The sequence below is a fragment of the Glossina fuscipes genome, unplaced genomic scaffold, assembly GCF_014805625.2.
Source record: "Glossina fuscipes isolate IAEA_lab_2018 unplaced genomic scaffold, Yale_Gfus_2 0, whole genome shotgun sequence".
Lineage (NCBI taxonomy): Eukaryota > Metazoa > Arthropoda > Insecta > Diptera > Glossinidae > Glossina > Glossina fuscipes.
The window spans coordinates 6,384,461-6,408,801 of NW_023998414.1; the positions used below are offsets into that span (position 1 = coordinate 6,384,461).

At 32.0% G+C, this 24,341-nt stretch overlaps 1 protein-coding gene across 1 annotated transcript in view; it reads right to left on the reverse strand.

Moving 5' to 3' along the window:
* Window positions 1-12,994, reverse strand: part of LOC119644775 (tetratricopeptide repeat protein 28) — a 33,006-nt gene extending 20,012 nt beyond the window's left edge. The window contains exon 1 of the mRNA XM_038044505.1: window positions 12,727-12,994. Within this exon, the coding sequence (XP_037900433.1) occupies window positions 12,727-12,978 (252 nt within the window). The 5' untranslated portion in view covers window positions 12,979-12,994. The remainder of the gene's footprint in view (window positions 1-12,726) is intronic.
* Between the last annotated feature and the right edge of the window lie 11,347 nt (window positions 12,995-24,341).

The following is a 24,341-nucleotide window of genomic DNA, read 5'->3' on the forward strand; positions in this document are numbered from 1 at the left end:
AAAAAAACACAAACAAACAAACAGTAAAAAATGAGAAAACAGAAAAAAGAAGAACGAAAAAAAACAAAAAAAAAAAACAAAATACACATAAGAGCAGGATGTTGCCTAGCATTTGGGTGAAAGAGTTTGACGTACACTACACCTTCACTACCATCGTCATCATCATTATCATCATCATCGCCATTGTCAACATTACCTTTTAACTGAACCTACACAGCATCACCTATCTGTGAGGGAATATGTAAAACAATATTTGATTTAGAGGTTGGCAGCTTTGAAAACTCTTTAACTTGTCAATGCTTACGTTTTTTTTTCTTTTGCTTTTTCTTTCTTTTTTTTTTTTTATTCTTCCATTTATTTATTTATTTATTTATCTTTTTTTCTTTTTTTTTTCTTATGAGTGTAAGAAACCTTAACTGGATATTCGCTAAAACAAAGCGTGGGCTGTTCTTACCTTAAATGAGTGTTTAAAAGGTAATCGGTATTATTATTGTTGTTGTTTTTGTTGTTCTGTTGTCTTGTTGTTATTGTCTTGAAAACTTCTTTACACAGAAAACTGAAACGATCAAGTACTTGCGGATTTTGTGATAAATCGTACAACAATAACAACAAAAACAACAACAATGCAGTGAAAAGCAGGGCTTAACATTTGCATTTCAACACGATTTTGATCGTTTCATGTTGTATTTTGTTCGACTTAATTATCAACGTAAAAAAATATATATATATATATATATATATATATGTATATATGTATATGATGAAAAATAAATAAATAAATAAAAACATAAAAGAAAACAATTTTTTTTTGCTTGTTAATGTTAACATCAAGCAACCCGTCTTTTGTATTCAAAGGTCTGGGAAGAAAAGTGTTTTTATTTTTACTCAGCTATATTGCAAGAATTAAGAGAAAAGAAAATTATTACTCGCGTTAAGTCCAGTTTTCTTTTTTTTCTTTTTGCTCATATTTACTAGTTTTACAAACATACGAACAGCGTGAGTGTGGCTCTAAGAGTTTGGATTATCAAAAAATATAATTATTTGTTGTTGCTAGCGTACGCAACGTTTACAATATGTGGCATAAATCCAAGAATTGCATTTCGTACCTATAATAACGTGTTTCTTCTTTTCCATTGAACTATCGCTTAAAGCGATCAATTTTGTTATAGATATTTATTTGTCTCAAAAGAAAAAGATATCAACAGACTTAGGGAACGCGCCATTCTCAGTTGTTATGATATCTTTTTGATCAATAAATCAACAAATGCCCTTTTAATCTAGTAAAATGCGGAAGTTGGTTGCGAAAGTGCTTAAAACGTTGCCAATGGATACATTTTGGAAAGAAAGGGAGCGAAGGATAGAAAACTAGAAAGAGAAAGAAAGAAAGAAAGAAAAAAAGAAATAGAGAGAAAGAGAGAGAGAGAGAAAGAGAGAGACGGAGGAAGAAACAGAAAAGAGAAAGAGACAAAAAGAAAGAAAGAAAAAGAAAGAGACGGACGGAAAATAAGAAAGAGAGACTGGCTGAAGCAAAGCCCAAATGCGGGAAACCTTACTATTGCAGCTAACAATTAACGTTCAAAGAACGAAAATACAGAGTAAGTGAACCATTCACATCGCCAAAAATGCCGAAGATCCATGATGGCTAAAGAGATCAACTGAATGTAAGAGTATAATGAGCTGTTCTCTGTAGCGTATGTCAGCAATACTGAATTGGAATGCGCTACTTTCCATCGCTATATTCATCAATCCTCATTTCTTCCGATTAAAATAAAATTTCATTTCAAGAGTCATTATCTGTCTGAGTAGTGTTTTGATTTTTATGACACAATCCACAAAGCATGGGTAGCTTTGATACAAAAACATCGACTATCCTAACGGCGATGAATTGTTATCCTGTCAGAGAGATGATAATAAAAGCAATTGTCATCGATGGGTAATATTATGAATGAAATACGTTCTACCAATCGCTTAAAGCAAGCTCGCTTTTTATACTCTACACCACTTGTGGTACTTGGGTACATTAGGTTTGTGCAAATGTGCGAACACCTAAAAGGCTCACCTTTTATTATACCGACCAATTTAGAGGCAATTGAGTTGATGCTTGTCTGCACGTCTGATTTTCTTGTGTTCAAAGTAATGTAGGTCGCAATTTACGAGATATTTCGAGGAAATTTAAAATAAAAAATATGGACCACTTGCAATAAAACGCCTTATTTTGAAAAATCGTTACATGTGTTTTTAATGATTTTGGAAAAAAGATCAGAAATATATCTATATCGGATAAATTTAGAAAAATATTTAAAAATATTCATTCAAATTACTAGACATATTTTAAGGTTAGTCTGCCGCCAGAGTTGTAGCTGACTTTCATGCTAGCTTACACTAATTAAAGCTAGGCTTGATTTGAACGAATCACGTCACAGCAATTATTGTCGATACTATTTAATAACATTTACATTTGAATTATATTGATGGTTGTCGTGATTTTTTGTAAATCGGATGGCCACGACTTCGGCTTGACGAAAAATGCACTTACAAAGCAACAGGTAAGGACGCTGCCAACGGAGGAGACAATTTTGGGAGCGGGGAACCTTCTAAGCTGATCAGTTCCTTCCAGTTTTTTATCTACTAAAAATAAAATATTTTATTGTTATTAGTCAAAGATGTCTGTCTGTCTGTCTGTCACGACTCATTCAAAATCAATTGACTTTGAAGCAATACCTTTTTGTATAATGCCAATGCTTATCATTTAAATCAGTTATCGAAATACGTACGATGAATTTATCCAGAAGTTAGTTTGAACGACATCTTCAAATTTTTGCAACTCTTCCGATATTGATATAAAGTCAATTGAAAATGATTTTATCATTTCAGATAAATGGGCTTAATTTAATAAGATCGTAGCAAAACTTTTTTTCAATAAATGAATTGATTTAAAAAAAAAAAAAAAGAAACAAAAAAAAAAAGTTATCAAAATTTTTAAAACAAAATACATGTTAGTAATTAAAAAAATTTGTTCGAATGATATATTTTGCTTACGGATAAATGCGGATAATTGAGAAGGATATTCTTGAAAAAAAACAAAAAAAAAAAAAAGAATAAATAAAATAAATAAAAAAAATAAAAGAATAAATAACAAAAAATTGTACATTAAAATCTTTAGCATATAAGTTAAGAGGCTGTCAGTTTCGTTATGAAAACGAACGAAATAAAATAACTATTATGGTAAGATGACGGTGTCTTTCTCTTTCTTCTTTCCTTTCCCTTCTTAATTACCGATTTGATCATTATTATGTTTTTGTATGTATGTATGTATGCATGTGTACATATAAAGTAAGCACTAATAGAGGCGTGTTAACAAGACTTCATAAACACTATGGATGAAAGAATGAAATTTTTATTCTAAAAAACTTAGTTAAGTTATTGTATACAAACGTACATAAGCCATTTGGAAGGTATTTTCGAAATCCTTTTATTAGTGAGATAAGCTAAAAGTTTTCAAAGCGATTAAACTTGCGAAAGAAAAAAACAAAACGAAATAATAAGAAAAAAAAAAAAATAAATAAATAAATAAAAAATAAGAAAAAAAATAAGAAAAGAATGAAAAGAATTAGATAATCGAATGGGGATTTCTGGTAAGACAGAGTTGTGTGTTAGAGTTTCGCCCCAAAAATTTACTGACATTTCTAAATTCCAATAATGTTAGAAGACTAAGAAGAAGTAAGTTATGTTTGTGTGTTCGCTTGTGTGCCTGCATATTAGTAAACTAACCAACAGCAATAATAGCAATAGCAATGGCAACAGCAACAGCAAAAGCAATACAAACACCAACATCAACACCAACACCAACACCAACAGCAAGAGCGACAGTAACAGTAACAGCAGCAGCAGCAGTAGTTTGGTGGATGAGGAAACTTCATAACTTTTACGATTGCTTACCACCTGTGCTGCTCAATGCTTATGTGTGCTTTAGATAAACTTTTAAGTAACGAATACACTTCACACACACACACACACACACACATATATATATATATATATATATATATATATATATATATATAACATTGCGGCATACATAGATTGCATACACACCGGACCTGGCTGAACAAGCACTATTAACAAACCGATCATAAGCAGCAGTCGTAAAGATACGCATCAAATAAAAATTGAGCAAAATAAGTTCATATGTATGTCTGCTCTTAGGTGCAAGAGTGTGTTTGTTTTGCTCCACTAGTTTCTAGTCTGTTGGCAATTTCACTTAAAGGCCTTTTGTGCTTTAAGGCTGTTTTTCTTTTCCATATGTGTATATATGCTTGTATGTCTCCCGTCGAACGTAAGCATTATTGTGAACCAGAGCAATAATTACAACAACAATAGCAATAACATAGAACACTAACATTAACTAAATATTGAGAAAATTCCAAGGAAGTCACCTTGGCCATCTGATGACTACGAAAATCAACGAACTAACCAGCCAGCCAGCCAACTAACCGACCAACTAACCAACCAACCAACCAACCAACCAACCGGCCAACCAACCAATTCTTATTTTTTAATGTTATATACATGTTATATATATAAATATAACGCGTATATATATATATATATATATATATATATATTTATATATATGTTTATACTTTCTTTTTTGGATTTTTTTTTTTTTTTTTTTTGTTTCTTGATTTTGTTATTATGATGAATTATAAAGTAAAGGTCAGGACTAGGGACACCAGTTAAATACTTCTCTCCATCTATTTAGCTATAAAAATGCAATTAAAATGCAATTTTTCAGTATACGGATAACATATTGTGTTTTTTGAATAATTACGGATAAAGGAATAAATTTTAATTGGAAATTACTTTAACCCTTAAGTGGATATTGTTGCCAATTGTCTACTTTTTTTTTTGGATTTTTAAATTATTAAATTAATTTTAAAAGTGAAACTGGATTGTAGACAATTATTAACATTATGCATTTAAGATTTAATTTATGAAAAGTGATTTATTGATTTATTTTTTTAATTTTTTTTTGTTTAATTGAATTATATACTGCCGCATAATGATGAATAATGTAAAAGGATTGTTGGAGAATATGTGAAAACTTGACTATTGTGAACGGAAAATTATATATCAATGTATGGATAGAAATTGGATAATAAAAGAGGATAAGTTCATGTATAGGATTTGTGATACAAAACCTATAACGAACATTAAATGCCGATGCAAGCGATGAAAAAGTTTCTTAACTCAACATACAAGAAAGTCTGTGCTGATGGTTTTTTTTTTTTTTTTTTTTTTTTTTTTTTTCTTATTACCACAGAAATGCGCCAAATGTTGTGCATCTGGAATGCGATCAATGACGATCGGTATGTGTTGATTGGAATTTTTTTTTTTTTTTTTTTTGTTGTTGTTCTCTTCCTCTTGCTTTTTTGTCTTCCTTGTGTCTCTCTTTTGAAAATTTGATTGAATTGCTTTAAGTCGATCAGAAAACAAGTCGAACGATATTAAGTTTTTATATACAACACTATTACGCTTTGGCATCAGTGTATCTTAATTTTTTATTTTTTTTATTTCTCCTTTTTTGCCATTACACTGTTCTGTTTGGGCCATAATAAAAATTCGTTTGATTAGTTGGTTAGTCGAGTCTGTCTGTCTCGTTCCCCTCCTTCGTCCCTCTTCACGCCTCTATCAAAAAAAAAACAAAAAATATAAAAAAAATATAAAAAAAATATTCGACTTTATGTTAACTCTTAGAATCAGATAGTACGCCTTATATGTTTTTGCGATAATGAATAAAAGATCGCTTCAGTTTAGTAAGAAATGCAATTTTTGAAACATTTATTTATCTCCTAAGAAAATTGAATTAGTTTATATTATATAAACAAGTTGTAGCAAAATGTTGGCTTAGAATTTTAGACTATGAATTAAGTCTTTGTTTCATCCTCCTTCATCCATCTTTACTGAAAATATTAATTTTTTTTTTTTTTTTTTGTGAGCTTGATTCGCATTCATTTCAATTAACAAAATTGGATGCTTTTGGTTATGGTATTGGTTTTGTCTTAAACGTTGCATATGAAATTAGTTGTAGTTAAGTTCAAGTTAGTGAGGTTAAGAAGTATAGAACTGCGAGATGATGACTGCTTTCGAAGTGAAAGAAGTTTTAAATATTGGATCGGCAATATTGAAAGTATTTGTGATTAGGAATATTATCATATTCTGTGCACAAAATTTATATACGTAAAAGATTTTAGTTACTCGATAAAATTTTGGTAAAATAAGAGATAAAGAAATTTTTTGATTAACGCAAAGTGTTTTTCGTTTTTGTTAATTTAGACAGTTGTAAAAAGGCGTCGGATTAAATGACTTATTCGATTGCAACGTCATAGCGTGGCTTTTACGTGTCCGATTGCCATGAATGTTTGATAGAAAGCCAGTGAAGGATGAACTCAGACAGCTGACGCCACCAGAACGTGCTATTTTGAATTAAGTTCTGTTTGCTTTAGAACTTTGAAAGTGTTTTCAATTTTATTTCTTTTATTTAAATACATGTAAATACATATACCTACGTATATATATATATGTATATATATGTGTTTATTTTTTATCTGCGAAAAGTTGAAAAAAAGAAAGAGTGCGTTGGGGCTTCGTTTGCCAGGATTTTGTTCGCCAAAAATAGTGATGTCGCCTAGTCGTGTAACACGGTGACGGTCGGAAAGGCGTAAAGAAAGCGATAAGGAATCGGCCGCAGTCTAGTAGGTTTGTACACAAGTGTTATGTCTTTAAAGGCTGAGCGCTCACTATAACTGCGATCAAAATCAGTTTTACCGCATTGAAGTTTGAGCCCGCGAACGGCGACTTTGTAGTTGCGATGTCTATCTATTCGGCTACTCATACGGATCTATTCATTACAGGTGGCGATAAAATTGCTTCCAATGGGTATCGGGCATTTATAATATCGGGGAGTAAGCCTAGCACTAAGGTAAGCGTTGACTCCATTTGAAGACCATCGCAAATATGAGGTATTTATAATTATATTATATTGAAGTTCTTCGTCCTTGTGTCCATGTTACTCAAATGCTTCTCCCATTTGCTTTTCATGGGTGCTATTCAATAAGAAGTGGGGGAAGAGAAATAGATAGAAAATTGACAGGCGGCAGCTAAGTGGTTATGCGCCCAATGTGCATTCATTATAACTACGATCTAGTATGATCTACCGCATTGGGATTTGAATCCGCGAACAGCGACTTGATAATCGCGTTTCTTATTTACTCGACTTTGCGGTAGGCCCGCATTGCATATGTGTGAGCATCAAACTGACACGAGGGCTTATAACGAAAGCCGTAAACTTAATATATACGTATCTTCTCGGTTGAATTTTGCAGATCAAGTGACCTGCACATGCTCATAGTAACCAATACAGAAATGAAAGGAAAAAAAAAATAATCAAAATTCGATTTAAGCTGAATATAATTTCTTTCTTTTCTCTCTTTGTTTTTTTTTTTGCTTTTTTTATTTTTTAAAATTTCAAAATCTTCCCAATTTTGTTTGTCTTAACCCATTAGTTTTCTTTTTTAATTTTTAGCTCTTCTAACGAAAACGTTTAAAGCAAAAATATTATAAAAAAAAAGAAAAAAAACCCTTAATGTCTTTTAAGAAAAACCTACTGACAGAGGTAAATGTGGTTGTTGAGAGAAAAAAACAACAAAAACAACAAAAAGGCAGCAGAAAAAAAAAAAAAGAAAAAAAAAAGAAGGTAAAAACTACAACAAAAAAAATTGCTAACAAATCCAAAGAAAAAGGAATCCTTTCATCATGTTCCGCTGTCATGTCACATACATCGCTGTCTGTAGATGTCTTTCAGTCTACAAATGGTTGTTGTTGTTGTTGTTTGCGTAGTTTTTTTCGTTTTGTTTTTTGTTATTTGTTTTTTTTTTTTTTTTTTTTTCAAACCCTGTATCACTGAGGTTGTTATTGTTGCTGTTGTTCTTGTTGCTTTAGACATTACTTTAACAACAATGCTATCATGGTCGGCACGGTCGGCCCTTTTTTGTGATTTTTGTTTTTTTTTTTTTTTTTATTTATTTATTATTTTTTTCGGTATAACGACAAGCAAAGCTAAAAACTAAGCTTATGATTTTGCTGGATTTTCTTGCTGTTATTTCTCTTAATTCTTCGTAGATCATGAATAAAAAGAAAAAAAAAAATAAAAATAAAAAATACAAAACAAAATGTTTTGTGTATTTTTTCTTGGGTTGTTTTTTTTCTTTTTTTTTTTTTTTTACTGTATATAGTTGCTACTACTATTACTGTTCGGCGATGTATTGTTGCTTTGCAACATAGTCTGAGTAGTTTTGATGTCATTTTAAAAATTGGCGCCCATTCGCTATATAAAACTCATGTTACATGCTGTACTAACTCAATACAATTTTTAAATACTCACCAAGCTCTTTTTTGCCTCCTTCTCTTTCGTACCTTATTTGTTTTAATACCTTTTTTCTTTCTATCCTTTTCTTTTTACACACACACACACACACACACACACACACACACACGCGCACACACACACACACACAACTTCTCTCTCTCTTTCGCTCGTTTACCTTAAGTTATGCACTCTCAATAACAAGCTTTAATTTCCTAATTTGGTAGAAGTCGTAGAGTAATGTTGCTTGTAAACTATTGTGTAATGGCGGTAGCTGCTCTGCAGCTTATCCTTAAACCTCTAAAAGAGGAAACAAATCTGTTCATGTCTCTTGCCAGAGAGCATTTAAAATACCATTAAACCATTAAATTTTTGTAATAAAAATATTTAAAGAATTTCACAAGTGTATATATACATATATATGTATATATATATATATATATATATATATTTATATATATGCATATATTCATATGTGCATAAAAATTCTTGCTTTCCTCTCTACTCTCACTCAAAGCTTTCTCTGCGCTGTGCCCCGAAACAATTATATAATTAAACGTTGTATTCGGGGTCCGTGTCCGTGTTTTAAATGGCATTTCATTACGTGTCTAGTTGCATATTTTATTTTATCAAGAATTTACATGTTTATGCTGTTGGTTGCTGTTGCCGCTGATGCTGATGCTGCTGCTGCTGCTGCTGTTATTGCTTTTCCTGTTGATTCTCTGACAGTCAGTTGGACATTTACATGGTGACGCAAATTATCTGTGCCTTGGGTATGGTTCGTGAAGACAATAAAATTTTTGGTTTAAAATATTTATAAAATTTTATCCGAATTATCCGTAAATTTTTCTTTAGCCATACTATTAAGCGAACAATTTATCGTAATTATATATAAGTGAATAAATTAGTCTTATTACATATATACTGAACAGGAGTATATTAACTATGCTATAGACTTTAGACTACTTTGGTCGGATATTTTATTCTGTGAGATGCCATTAATAATTTAGTTATGTTTGTCCATTCCGTGCGTCCGTATTTTTATCCATTTATATGAATATCCTGCTCGTCTATTTGGAGTACAATATATATTTGCATGTTAATTTTTCCTTCTCGTCTATTTGCATATCCTTCTATTCCATCATCCGTCCGTCCATAAGAGCGTCCGTTCATGAGTCCGTCCATTAATTTATCGCCTTATTTTTATATACGATCGTTCATTTAACTATTCGCTCGTCTCCCTAACTTATTTGATCTTTGGGCCATTTACCTGCTCAAGCTTTCACCTATTCATCTAATCCCTTATTGTTTCGATTTTCATAGGAATTTTGAATACTTAGGCAGATACTTTCTGCCATTGTATTTTCGATAATTTACGCACTAAGCAAACATTCGAGTTTCATTTTAAGTCCGAGTGCCGAGTTTTGGAACTGGTATTTTATCAAGTTCCGTAACGCATACGAAATTTCATTACCTTATGAATATGATAAATAATTCTATGTTCAATTCAGTTTGCGTTTTCATTTGCGCAATGGCAAAAACGGGGTTGTACGAAGAAAGAATGGCGTAACTTGAGCTTATATTTCGCACATCAATGACTGCGAAAATCTTAAACTTAATATTCACTCTCTGCTCGATCACTAACAATTGATGTCGATCGGTATATGAAGCTGGGATGTTCATGTAGAAAATACATGTTTATTGTGTATGCAAATGATAAAAAATATTTTATTCGGTGTATCGCCCATCAAGATCGCGACTCTTGGATGCCATGCGAAAATAAAGCTGTTTACCTGTTGATATACCTGCATCTACTTAAGAATCTACATCTAGATGTCTAAAAATAAGTCCATTTTTCAGATTCCGTTTCTTTTTTATCGTTCGGGCAAAGAAAAAGTGCCATACCTGCATGAGTAGACGAGTAGATAAGAATCGCGATTACGGTTTCAATTATCAATGTGCCTGAGAGCGTATTTGGTTGTAGTTATAGTGAATTCTCAGCTGATAAAGGCGCAGCATTTAATATTCCTTTCTCGTTTCCCGCTTCTTTCTGACCGTCAGGGCATTACACGTATAAGCAATATTATTGAGTGACTGGACTTAAAAAAAAAAAAAAAATTGTCGAATGCTTTTTATTTAGCATAAATAAACCTTGACATTGTTGTTGCTAGAAGAAATATTTGCGCGTTACGATATCTATTATTATTGTTACGAGCGCTGATTGTTGCCAGATGTTTAAAACTTAAAAAAAAAAATAAATAGAAACAACTAAGGACATTATAGCCGGGCAAGACCGGCTTCGCATTGATTTTAGTAATAGTACACTAAACATTACTCATTATTTTCATGAAAGCCCGCATTATTCTCAAAATGCTCAGAACATTACTTGATGTAATCCAAATTCAGCAAAATGTGTTTACTTCCTAATAATTTTATTATTTTTACTTTCCGTCACAAAAGACTAAATATTAGACTTCTTCTCCGTATAACAGTTTACGTTTCATGATAACACCTGTATATGTCGGGGTCTATAAGATCGGTCTGTGTGGTCCAAAGTCTCTGCCATTAATTTATTTGCTAAATTGCTACTATGGTCTAATTTTCATCATGAAATATCAAAAACGAAACCTTGTTTTGAATGAGGCGTTATATGAAACGTGATCGAAGAAGTGGACCGATCCCATAGCATTCGACCTTGGATCAAGATGCATCCGCGCACTAAATGTTATCAAAATATGTCCAAAATAGTGACCTGCAGGTTGAACACAAAAATACATGGACGGACATTAGACGGACCGGCAAGCTTAGACCGATATAGAAAATGCATACTGAATTGATCGGTATATTAAAAGTTGCGTCTACCTTAAGCCTCTCTGAGCATAAATGGTGTAGGATATAATACATCAAACACAATTTCACAGACCTGTATAACGTCTATGACATGATGGTAGGTTTCGATTTCATTTACATACCTAGTAAAAATAAAGGACACATTTGTTCATCTCCCATGTCCAATTTTCGTTCATCCGTATTCATCCGTGATACGGGGAATTATATATTAAGTTTGTGTGTAATATGCAGAAGGAGTTACCATACACTCGATCTTTATTATATCGATCGATTCAGTTGACCTTGACTATTAGAGCCCTATAAGAATTACGCGTTAAAGTCTAAGCATTAAAAAAACATTCTCTCGGTAGCTGAAGTCAAGAGTAGACATAAAATTATTTCTTTATCATATCCCACTTATGGTAGGGAGTATATTAAGCTTGTGTGTCGTCTTATGTAACATTTAGAAGGGCTTAAGATAGACGCAACCTTTATTATCGCTTGCATGAATTTGTAAATTTTATTGAATCCTAAGAGCGGGAGAACGAGAAGAAGAAGAAGAAGAAGAAAGAGTCGAAAAAGTAAGAATGAATGATTAGGTATCGAGGTTTGTCTTTATGAAAATGACAAAACACAAAACAGAAGAGAAAATTACAAAAAATATATTTATTGCTGTAATAACTTATAAGCTTTCGAAAAAATCGATTCAAAATTTCTTGCAAATATTTATGCGGCTTTTTGTGCGGCCACGCCTATAATGAATACAAAAATAAAAAAAATAAAAAAAATCTAAACTTTTTACATATAAGCACAATATATTTATTGGTACGCGTATCTAAAATTCGCTTAAAGGCGGATACAGTTTGACTGTTTTTTTCTTATTATTATTATTTTTTTTTTTAGATAACTTTTTTTTCTTTTTTTTTTTCTTTTTTTTACATAAGAACATCTCATCAAAGCTTAAAAGGTAAACGAAATCAGTAGAAAACAAGTGTGTGTTGTGTGTCTTGTGGCCGCTGTTTGTGTCCCCCTCCGTTATCCTTAGCTCCCAGCTTTCAGCTATAATTTATGACAATTCGTTTCCTTTTTAAAGACTTTTTAAATAATGTCTTTAATTTGTAACAAAAATATCTGTGCTGATAAAAACAACACAGATAAGATGTTTAAAGAGAAAAACGCACATAAAACACAGAATAAATAAAATAAAAAAAAAAAAAAAAATGAAAAAAAAATAAAAAAAAAATAAATAAATGAAAAAAAAAACAAAAAAAAAAAAAAATGTAAAAAGAAACAAAAAGCACAAAAACTCAAACGGACAGAAGTACAACAAAACTTCAAGCAGCTGCTTGTTGTTGCTGTTTGCTGTGTTGTGTGGAAACAAAACCCGTCCCTTTTTTTTTGTATTTTTATTTTCATTTTTATTTTTATTCATTTATTTATTTATTTTTATTTATTTTTTTTTTCCAACTTACCTCAGAGAATTCGCGTTGTGACATTTTTATGGCATCATGTGTTGAATTGGAATTGGCTAAACCATCAGCCGTACTACACACATTCTTGTCATTGTTTCCATTAAAATTTAATGGTAAATTTAATAAATTCTCATAATTTGTCATTGTTGCTGTTGCTGTGGTGCTGTGTGTTGTTTTGATTATTGCATATTTACTCTTTATTAACTTATGTATTCCTTTTTCTTTTTTTTTTTTCCTCTCCAATAATTTCATATATAAATTTTTTTCATTTCCATTGATTTGCATATAAGCTCTGCAAAGAAAAGAATAAATTATTGTGAAAAAAAAAAATGTTTTTATTTTTATAAATTATTAACAAAAAAAAAAAAAAAAAAAAACAAAAACATAAAAGTTGCTTTACAAAATGCCTTTGCAAACGAAATTTATTTTTATTTAATAAAATTCTAATGGTATAGTGTTCGCTTAGTTTCATTTCGCTTTGTTATCATATAAACATATATACATATATATATATATATATATACATACACACACACACACACACACACACACATGACTAATTAATTATGTAATTTTAAATTCAATTTGGCCGAATGTATCGTACAAACGGATAATTAAACGGATATATATATATATATATATGTATCACATAACTCAATAAGCCTTCAAACTAAATGTCCCAACATTTCATGACATTCGCCTTTCAAGTGCACTTCAGTGTGGCCCAGTTTGCTTGGTGTCTAAGGGAAGCATTGCTCAATATTTATACCCTCCACCGGCTATAGGTTAAGTTTTTGCGGACGTTTGTAGCACCCAGAAGACTTATCTCTTATTATATCCAGTGAATTGGTCTTAGTTTGTCTGTCCGTCATTTGTTCTTATATTCAAGCTATAGGCCACAATTTTCAATATATTTTTTTTTAAATTTCGTATCCTGAGGTGTTTTTGATCCAAAGACGAACGCTATTGAAAGTCCTTGGGCCAAAACACATCCGTGCAAACATAATATACTCTGGTACCGCGAGTGGGATATGGTATCGAGAAGACAAAAAATAAAGAGATTTACTGCCAGGCGAATTTTAAAAACTGTAAAGTAAAAATCTTAAGGTAAGGTATTCTTAAATATTTAAAGGGATCATATAAGACGAAAAAAGGATACGATATTATGGATTAAGCTTGTACGAATATACATATTTGCTGTTGTCCTATTTTTAAATTATGCTACCGATTCCGCAGCAGTCGCAATATCAAGCCGTGTGTGCGGATGGCTCGTTAATAATGTCTCGCTGGTGAAGACATGCCACCTCGAGGTAGAGAAACTTATGCTTAATGATGGTTAAAGTCAAAGCTGAAATTCCCTTATTCCAATTATACCTCCAACTAGCCATGGCCTAGTAAGTAAGTATTAGGACTTTACCGGCTTAGCACTCGCTATTTTTACGACAATAGTATAGTGGGCCGCATTTGCGACTTGAGTCCGCGAACATTGACGTGATGAGTGCGATTCTTACATACTTGGCCACTCATAAGGATCAATGATACGTAAAGAGAACTGAACGATAAAAAGCACAGAATACCTGCTTGCAATAACATTTATAGATTCTTAAGTTTTCTTTGCTTTCCATTTATTAGTCAGCAAATGCTGACGGTTTCGCTTAGACTGAAAAAGCTTAGCCAGCCTATCTTATTGTCATTCTATAACTGAAAAATTATTCTTCTTATTCCATTATACAGTTGTATTTGCCACTGCTTGGCCAAATAAAGTGGCTGCTTTTCCGGCTTTTCCGCTTTTCATATATTATTTAATAGGAAATCTCACTTGTCTGAAATCTATTCACGGCCCTATCTATGTGTCAAGAAAGCTTAACAAGTTTATAGGGATTTTTAAATCTTGGAATAATCATTTTACAAGCGCCAGGTTCACTCATAAAATTTTTCACTATTACATAATTATCAATATTGTGCGTTCTATGACTACGACAATGGCTTTTGAAATCCTTATTAAATTCTTGACATTTCATTGTCTTTTTCGTTGCGGATTTCCATATGCACGTCAAGTTGCTTTCGGTCTTGAATGCTGTTTGCAACCTCGTTTCCTCCTTCTTCAAAAAGTCACCTATTATTCTATTCTGTCTAACCTCGAAAAGTAGCTAAATCGACTTGGCGCCAGTACTCTTAACGACGGTGTTGTTAATTGCAAATCCCTTTATCCGAAACGATTCTATCCAACCTATAATTTGTGTACGTGTTGTGTCAACTTTGCTATCATCGATGCCAAGATTCGCTCAATCATAAGCTCGGGGTAAGCTCCCAAAGCATTTTTATCATATTTGCGTAAATGCAATCACTGCCACTATGTGAATCTCTCACCGATGCTCGACTCTAAGAATGAAGAAAACGATGTTGAGTATTGAGATGCGGGTAGTTATAGTTTTGGTTGCTTGATGTTTCAGCTATGAACCTTTCGAATACCTTAGTGAACGAGAATACTCGTTAAAAGGAAACTAAGCATAAAAATCTTTCCTTTTTTTTTTAATACATTTAAGGATTATAATAGAAAGTATTAAGCTGATGAAAACTCTACTGCAGATGCGAGTCCCACGAAGAACCCACGATCACGGAGTAGTTGATTGCAATCCTTTAACTACTCGACCACTCAGACGGATCCATTTGATTTATAATACACATTAGTCTGGTAAGACTGTTGTATACTTGCACATATATATTTTTTTGTAGTAAAAAAAAATATACCGATTAGTAATGGCAATCCGATTTTGTAAATATCTTGAAACAACAACATTTTCTTAAAAGTTTTATAGACGTCAAGGTCATATAAAGCGGTTCAGGTTTGATAAATTTTTAATTTGATCCATGTAAACTGATCCCGTCATTCTCAATTCCCCGTCGCAACCTCTTTCGATTTGGAGAATTAAAATTTCCACAATACATTTTCAAAATGTGTTAGTTAAGGTCGGACTCTCTAGTTAACGGTGCAACAGCGCCTGCAAACATTGACAATAGCAAAAAAAAAAAAAAAAAAAAGGAGAAAAAAAAAACGTTCTTCCCTTTATGTTCCATTAAACTTTATTTACGTCACGGACCCATCTGAACGAATCTTTTGAACGATTCTTCATAATATGCTTGATATGTGTTCGCGCACGTACTGGTATTTACGCAGCAGACTTTTTTTCCCAGAATATATGTTTAATTTATATTGGAAAATGAATCGGATTGAGGATAGGATTGAAATTAGCTTAAAAGAAAGTCAAATATTATTTTCCCAATAAAGAGCGCAGTCAAACCGCGCTGAATACAAACGTACACTAGGTGATGGGAATTCAAGATTCGCCTTAAGGTGAATAAGATTTCTTCACTTGCTCGGTACATAATATTTATAAATGTTTGCCTTCTTTGAAAACTCTGATCCTCAGCGTAATATATGTATGCTTGCGGTTCTTTTTAAACTTTTTTTTGTTTTTTTTTTTTTTTCTGCATTTCTTTTCTTTAAAAATCTTAAACAAGTCTCTTACAGTTTTAAACTCGTCATCATGCTTAACAACCGCAGAAAATAAAAAAAAAAAAAAAAATGTTCACAAGCGAAAAAAAAAAGTATATTTCGAAAAATTAGTTTTACATAATAAATTTTTATGACTCAATTGTTGCAGCCCAACCAAAACATACTCAACAAATACACAAACACACTCACACATACACATACGAATATACACACAAACAAACATATATGCAAGCATACACAACGATTAGGGATGTGTGCACATATCTTTCTGTTTTTTTTTTTTTGTCTTTTTTTCGCTGAGCTATTGAAAAGTAAGTAAGTAAGTAATGTAAAGCTGACCCTTTATTAAGAAGAAAACCCATCCCGGCTGTTTTCAAACAGTTCTGAGAAAATGAGAAATGAACAGAAGTGATTACTGTAGAAAACTTTGTTGAATAATTTTTTTTCAACTTAATTAAGTAAAATTTCTTTAATTTATGGTAAAGTTTAAATTTCCATAACTTGGAAGGATTTTTCATCTTTTTCTTCTTTTATTTGCCTCACTCTCTCTCTCTCTCTCTCTCTCTCTCTCTACATATACATATATATATATATATATATATATATATCTGTCTTTCTCTTTCTCTCTCTCTCTTTTTAATTTCCTTATGCTTCGCTTTGATCAGACCGCTCGCATTCTGGTCTGTGTTCCACTTTACTGTTGTTACTGCTGCTAAAGTGTTCATTATTTGATATATTCCTGGAATTGGTTTTGGTCGTTATTACTGCTGTCGTTATTGTTGTTGCGATCTTAACATTTTATTTCATTTCCGTTAAACTTTTATTTCTTTTCTTTTTTTTTTTTATTTTTTTTTATTATTATTTTAGCAATTCATCAAAAATGAAATCAAATAAAATGCATGGAAAAATGGGGGGGGGGGGTGAACCCAAATATTAAAAATTAAAAAGAAAAGAAAGAAAACGAGCTCGACTTTAAATGTTAATTAAACTCTTATCTGCGAAAATGTTTTGTGGCGCCTCCGTTTCTCTTATATTCTTATAAAAATTTTATTAAATTCATTAAAAAACTATTTTAAAATTTCTTAAAGTAGTTTTTCAAAAAAGGAAAAACAAAAAAAAAAACGAAACCAAAATTATTTATAAGAAAATATAATTGCTTCACCTGCTGTTTAATGTTAACCAGAGATAAAAATTAATTGAATTTCTTACACACTCATAGGGGATATATATATATTTATATATATATATATGTGTACATAAGAATGGGCTCTGTTTGCTGTTTGCTAAGTTACCAACACTTGTATGTGTCGTTTGTCAAGTTAACACATACTCCTCACATTTAATAACTTAGTTTATCTGATTTATTGTTAAAAAATAAACACAAAAAAAAAAAAAACAAAAAAAAAATTAAATATTAAATGTTTTTCTTGTGCCTTAAATATCAGTATTTAAGATTTATACAGATTCTATAAGCGCAAGACAAACGACCAAACAAAAAAAAAAAAAGAAAAACGGTAGAGAGCCTTTCAATCTGTTTAATACCTACAGTCCACGAAAAATTGAAAACGAATGATCAGAAAAGCCTTAGAGATTTTTTCAAATTGCAAAATAATGCTTAGTGACCCTGGTCAGAGGCTTTTTTCTTCATTTTTTTTTTTTGTTTTTAATACAAGCATGACGAAGCGTTTGCAAAAAAGCTTTTACAAGTTATTGAGCCTTTCAAAGTTCCCACACAATTCTACGACGGTGTTGCAACCATAATGCAATTAAAGCCTTTCTTGCAGGCATGTTAACCGAATTTAATGGACAAGCATTAAAGCATCTTCTAAACTTTTTAATAAAATCATGCACGAATTGTAAACCCTATGTGAGTTTAAAGAATATGCTTAAAATTTTTACAAGTAAGACTCAGTTTAACGCCTACAAGCTAGGTTTACGCGAGAAGAAGAGAGTGTGCAGATATTTTGTCAAGCAATTTACGTGCAGATGATATTTCCGTGTCACATGTACCGCTTTCGGTACACAGTAAACATATTTAAGAATTTTGAATAAACACTTTTAAAAGAAATGTTTTACCACGCCCTGTGTACCATTATGGGTAGACGTCTTAAGCAGCATTCCCATAAAATGTGGATAACAAAGATTAATATTTAGATTCAAACAAAAAATACAAGTTAAAAAAGTTGAGCTCAGCTTGCAAAACGCATCTTAACGTGTACCGCAAACGGTACATGTGGCTGAGAACGAATTAACATAATCTCCCATCAAGCATTGAATACTTGCAAAACCTAAGATAGAGGTGTTATCAAAACGTATAATAAAATCTGCTCGTAAAGGGGACTAGACTAGACTAAGACTGCTGCGCGATTACATAAAGAAATTTCATAGATTTTTTTCGGAAAAGTTATAAACACATGGTAGCCGAGACACACTAGCCACATTAGGTTAGCACAGCTGAAAAGTGTATCTCTTTGAATAATCTTTCAAAGCTTCTTGACAAATCTAGGCTTTCCCAGGCACAGTTCGTTCGTTTCCTCAACCATTTAACTATTTATGATAATGTGAGCGTAGCTGGATTTGCTCGCGCTAAAATAAATGTATAAATAAATAATTGTTTTAAGCGATTTGGATTGAACATAAATTGATATGGACAAGGCCGTGACATTTATAATCCTACAGAGCTTCTTCGATCTTTTTCAAAACTCATTTAAAGTAAAGTTGAACATATTGGCAGCTGTCGTTAGTAAGTAAAAAGTCAAAGGGCAAAAACAATTTCCGTAAGTGTATGATGTACTCTATGAATAGGCAAAAATACTGCTCAGGTCGAATAACATAAATTAAAGCTCGCATACAGAGAAAATGAGTAGTAATCAAAGAGAGCTTTTTACAAATCTAGTAGGACTGGTATGCATGATGGTCGGAATAGCGGTTTGATATTTAATTCGCGAGTAAGATGCAACACCATGTAATGCAACAAAATTAGAGCGGTATCGTTCTGGCAAACTCCCTAATGATCGGATGGAGTAATAGTACTCGACTTAATAGGTGAATAGATAAATAGTAGAATAGAAAGAAAACTTATGTTCGCTGGGTCAAAAAAATAATCCTTCCTCGAACGCAAATCAAAGCATAAATCCCGATGAAGTGCGCCGCCTCTTGTTTTTGTAATATAGCGGGCAAGTCGTAACGCGATCTGAAACATCTATTGTTCTACTACTATGCATCCAGTGATCCAATTTCACAATTCTAATGAATTCCGCTTCCGTTAGTGGCATATGGTGCGCAGTGTTATTAAATGTTTGTCAAATATCTAATACCTGGACGTGATGGGACATTTCCATCCCTCTTTCGCAGAATCCGCATGAATGGATATCCGAGACTGCGTACGACGCAGTTACGAAACGTATATCGCTGCTTGTGTGTCATGTCGGAAGATTTAGTAAATCATTCAGTTCACCGTTGTTCTGCACTTTGTTTCCAATGATTTATTAATGTTTTTTTTTTTTGGGTGCCCGTTGCAATATCACATACCTACGTAAGCCATGAAAACATTACGGATCTATCATAGTCCTTCGCGTTCGTCTCTTGACTGAACTGTTAGCTCTTTCGCTGAGATCTGTTGTAAGTTAAGGGGATTCCAGCGTAAGCACAAGACATCCGACTAATATCGCTTTCAATAAATAATTTCTTGGCTTAGCATAGTGCGACATGAAAAATATATTGATCAGTTTTTCAATTGATATTAATTTAAAGAAACACTTTGTATCTGAAGAAGAGGATCTGTTTTTGCTGTCTTTCTTCTTTACTGCTCCTAACCTGTAGCCTGTAGCTCTATTAGGTAATGTTCTTGTGGAATGGACAAGAGAATCTTTTACTTTGGCGGTGCTTGCAAGATATTCAGTTGACCTTAACTGATCGCCTTTTTTCAATATTTATCACAATTCCATAAAGTCAAGTTGCTTGATGTAAATATCGTAAAAAATGATTTCCTTATCGTGGGACTCGGAATAAGTAATTTACGAACTCCTTTGCACACATAATAATTTCAATGAGATTCAATGTAGGAAATTTTGTCTTAATCTACTGTAACCGCCTTACGAGTTTCTTTTCGTTTTCAATTATAAAATTTAATTTAAAATATATAGAAAGGAAAAAAAAAAAAAAACATTTAATAATGCCTCATAAACATAGATGACCACAATTGACCAACTGAATTGCCATTTACATAAACCCACAAACGTAGACATTCATATGCAGAGATATAACAAATCAACGGCATAACATCACTAACATAGAGTCCGGCGGGTAGTAGGCAAATATGCGCTGTTTGTGTGAGCATATAATATACATATTTATCTATAAATTCAGAAAACATGGTTTTTTAAGCAACATTGTTGTCGTCATCAACGTTACGTTTTCGCTTCACTTAGTTTTTGGTTTTATTTTTCTTGTTCTTGTTGTTATTGTTATTGTTGTTAGTGCCTTTTATTTATTTATTTATTTATTTATTATATATGTATTTTATTTATTTATTTATTTATTTTTTTTTTATTAACGGTCTTTGGTTGATTTCATGTAGTTTTGTTTAGGCTGTAAAATTATTACATATGAACGCATATATAACCAAGCAAGCAAGCAAGCAAGCAAGCAAACAGGCAAGCAAGTAAGCAAACAAGGAACAGACTACTACCACAACTACCATCACTACCACTACTAATACTACTACAACTACTACTACTACTACTACTACAATTACCGCAGCGGCTAAATACTGATGCTGGTGGTGAATGCTGCCGCTGCTATATAGTACTCAGTCGCCGGCATACGGACATTTATTATCTAAAATATAATAAGCAACCGATACATAAATTTTATAATGATGTGGACAGTTTAGTATTTTATGCTTTTAAATTTGTGAAAATGGAATTTACAACAAAAATAACAATACTCATATACACATATAAACACACATATGTATATATATATATGTATACAAAATGAATTTAATGAGCAACGGTAATGATAATGATGATGGGGGCAAAGTTTTCATTTTTTTAATTTAAGAAAGCGTTTTTTTTTTTTTTTTTTTTTTTTTTTTTTTTTTTTTTAATAATTTACAAATAAATTTGTAGACTTCTCGAATGCCTTATTATTGATAACAATTTTTTTTTTTTTTTTTATTTTTACCACTGAGAGGATATGCAATACTGAAGGTATTGTTACGACAATCATATAACAAAAAAGAAAAGAAAAAAATTATATTCGATCACGACCGAATCTTTTATACCCAACATCAATGTTATCCTAAAAGAAGGTAAACTAAATAAAAGAATTAAATTTTGCATGATATTTTTGTGGGCGTTGTAGGCGTGTTCTTTGAAAATTTTTAAATTCTTTTGCAAAAATACCACAATATTTACCAGAAATACCACACAGTTGACCAGACAGACTGACGGACATACTTGGATGCATTTCATTCTTGGAAAGTGGCCAAGAAGTTATAGATTTTATTGCGCTTTTTAAGGTTGCTTCTGCGCGTTGTAAATGTATGAAAGAAAATTAAATTTTGATCCATTATATTATTGGATAGGCGTGGTCAAATTTTGTTAATTTTAATACAAGTAAGTACACGGTCACGCTCATAGAATATTCTTTCAAATTTTTACACATTTATCCCGATTTTGTATTCTTTTTGAAAAACAGAGGTGCTCTCACTTTATATACTACTGTAGGTGTATTCTTAGACCGATTTGACTCATTTTCAATATCACCTTGCGTGCAAGAATTTCCAATGTTTCTGCCAAATTTGAAGGGGATAGCTTCCTTTTTTTTCCCCAGGCCAGGAGGCATTACATAGCGATGCTTAAATCGGTCCAGAATTTAAGGACGGTCTCTAATGCTTTCTTCTGGACGTTGCATATGTCTCTGCAAAACGAATATACCGCTCAGCTTTCGCTGATGAGTACAAAAAAAACTTACATAAAAACTTCCAATTTTTGTACAAAACAAAATTTATTATAGTAAAACGTTGATTGGTAAAAAATGATAAAAGTAAATGTTGTAAAAACTTATGACGCCTTATCTATCGTTTTCATAAAATGCATGTAACTAATGCAGCTGACGGAAAGATTAATTAAAAAGTTTCCGGGAAATGCAGCAGATTAAAGGATTATAGCAAATGTATTAGAATGCGGTTTGAAGCATTGTTGTAACTTATTTTCAAAACGCTTTCAAAAGCAGAGAGAATTTGTTTAAGACAAGACGACAAGCAATCGAGAGAAGTCGAAAAGAAGAGCTTTAAAGCGTTGTTACAAGCAATATCCTGCATATATATTATGATTTCTTTGCAAATAAAATCTACGTTAATGGAAATTTGCTAGCAATTGATACGAAGTCGCTCTAAGAAAGATTAGTGAAAGACATGTTAAGTTAACGCAAAAAAAAAAAGGCATTTTTTGTCGGCAATCTCTGCAGGGACGCCTTAATATACATGATATATGGTAATATCTGCGTAATCATAGATAGAAAATGCGAGAGTTGCTCGCATGTAATTGCATTCTTACATTCTCCGTTACACTTAGAATACCCGCAATTATTTTTTTTTTTTTCGTAAAAGAACCAATAAGTTTTTCCCTAATTGATAATGATCGCAAGGTCCTCATGTCGCGAGAAGTGTTTTTTTTGATCAATTCGAGCTAGAATGACTACCAAAGATTTGGAGAAGTTCAGCCTTTCTTCACTACGTGAGGAGAAATGGAAAGTAAGCATGGACGAGAAGCATTTTTCCAAAAAAAAAAAAAAAAAAGTGGGAAAAGCGTAATAAGGACAAGCGAAAACTTTTCCCCTTAAAGAAGAAAAACCGAGTTTAGTAAGAGGTTTTCTAGGGATCACCGGTAACCTAAAGCAAGGTCTGAATAAGGAGCGTTTAGAGAATGGTGACCATGTGTGGTAATATTTCCCTTAGTCCATTTAAAAACTTGTTAACGATGAGCGGACGCCGAAAGCGAAGTTTAAGTAAGAAATGTTTAAAGAATGATGCCGGTGCGCGGAAGGAGTTCCCTGAGCCCCTGTAAAAACCTATGAATGAGCGGAAAGAGATGAGACCGAAAGCGAAATCTGAACAAGGATTGCCTGGAGAATGATAGCAATGGGCTGAGGTAATACTCTCAGTCCACTTAAAAATCTATCAATGAGCGGAAAGAGCGGAAAGTGCGGAAAGAGCGGAAACCGCAATAATCAGCATTTGGAGAATGATAACGATGTCCAGAAGTACTTTCCCCACTTTACTTAGAGAGGCAATGGACAAAAAAAGGATTAGATGACTTTCTCTTTACAGTCGTCAATTTGGAAAATTTTCGTAATTTGATTAAAAAAAAAAAAAAAAACAAAAACAAATGGCATACATGAAGGCGTAAGGGAATCTTTGCTTAAGCAGAAAAACCCTTTTTTTCTTTTAGTTGCAATGAAAAGTGAAATGGAACGGTAACGAAGGGTTCATTTCCTTTCAATAGTGCGATCGGCAAAAAGTAGCGATGCAGTAGCTGAAAGATAGCTAATACAAAATAAATAGCAGTCGGGAAGAATTCCCTTCGCAGCATGATTAAAGCAAATACGATAACAGTAAATAACGGAAAAATCGTTTACTTGATCACAAACAAGAATTTGCTGTGGAACGTTTTTCGTCTCTGTCATCTCTTATCTATTTTAAAGAAAAAAAAAGGAAAAAAGCCTGCAAAATATATTTTTGTCGTAGAATGAAATTTTTTTCTTATTTTTTTTTTTTAATTTAATGGTTTTCTTTTAATACCTTTACGCACTTTAATCTTTAGTTTATTTTAGTGAAATAAAAAGAAATTGCGTTTAAGTTTCAATTTTTATGTTGACATAGTCATAAAGTTATGGAATTTTTTTTTTATATTATATCATAAATTATGTCGTATAAGAGACTAGAAAACTGGCAGATAATAATTTTATGAAGTTGTTAATTGAAAAGATTTACAAAAAAAAAAAAGAAAAAAAAAAAAAGAAGATAAATAAATAAATAAATAAAAGGAGAATGTGCAACACAATACCGCCTTTTAAAATTTTTCCATCATTT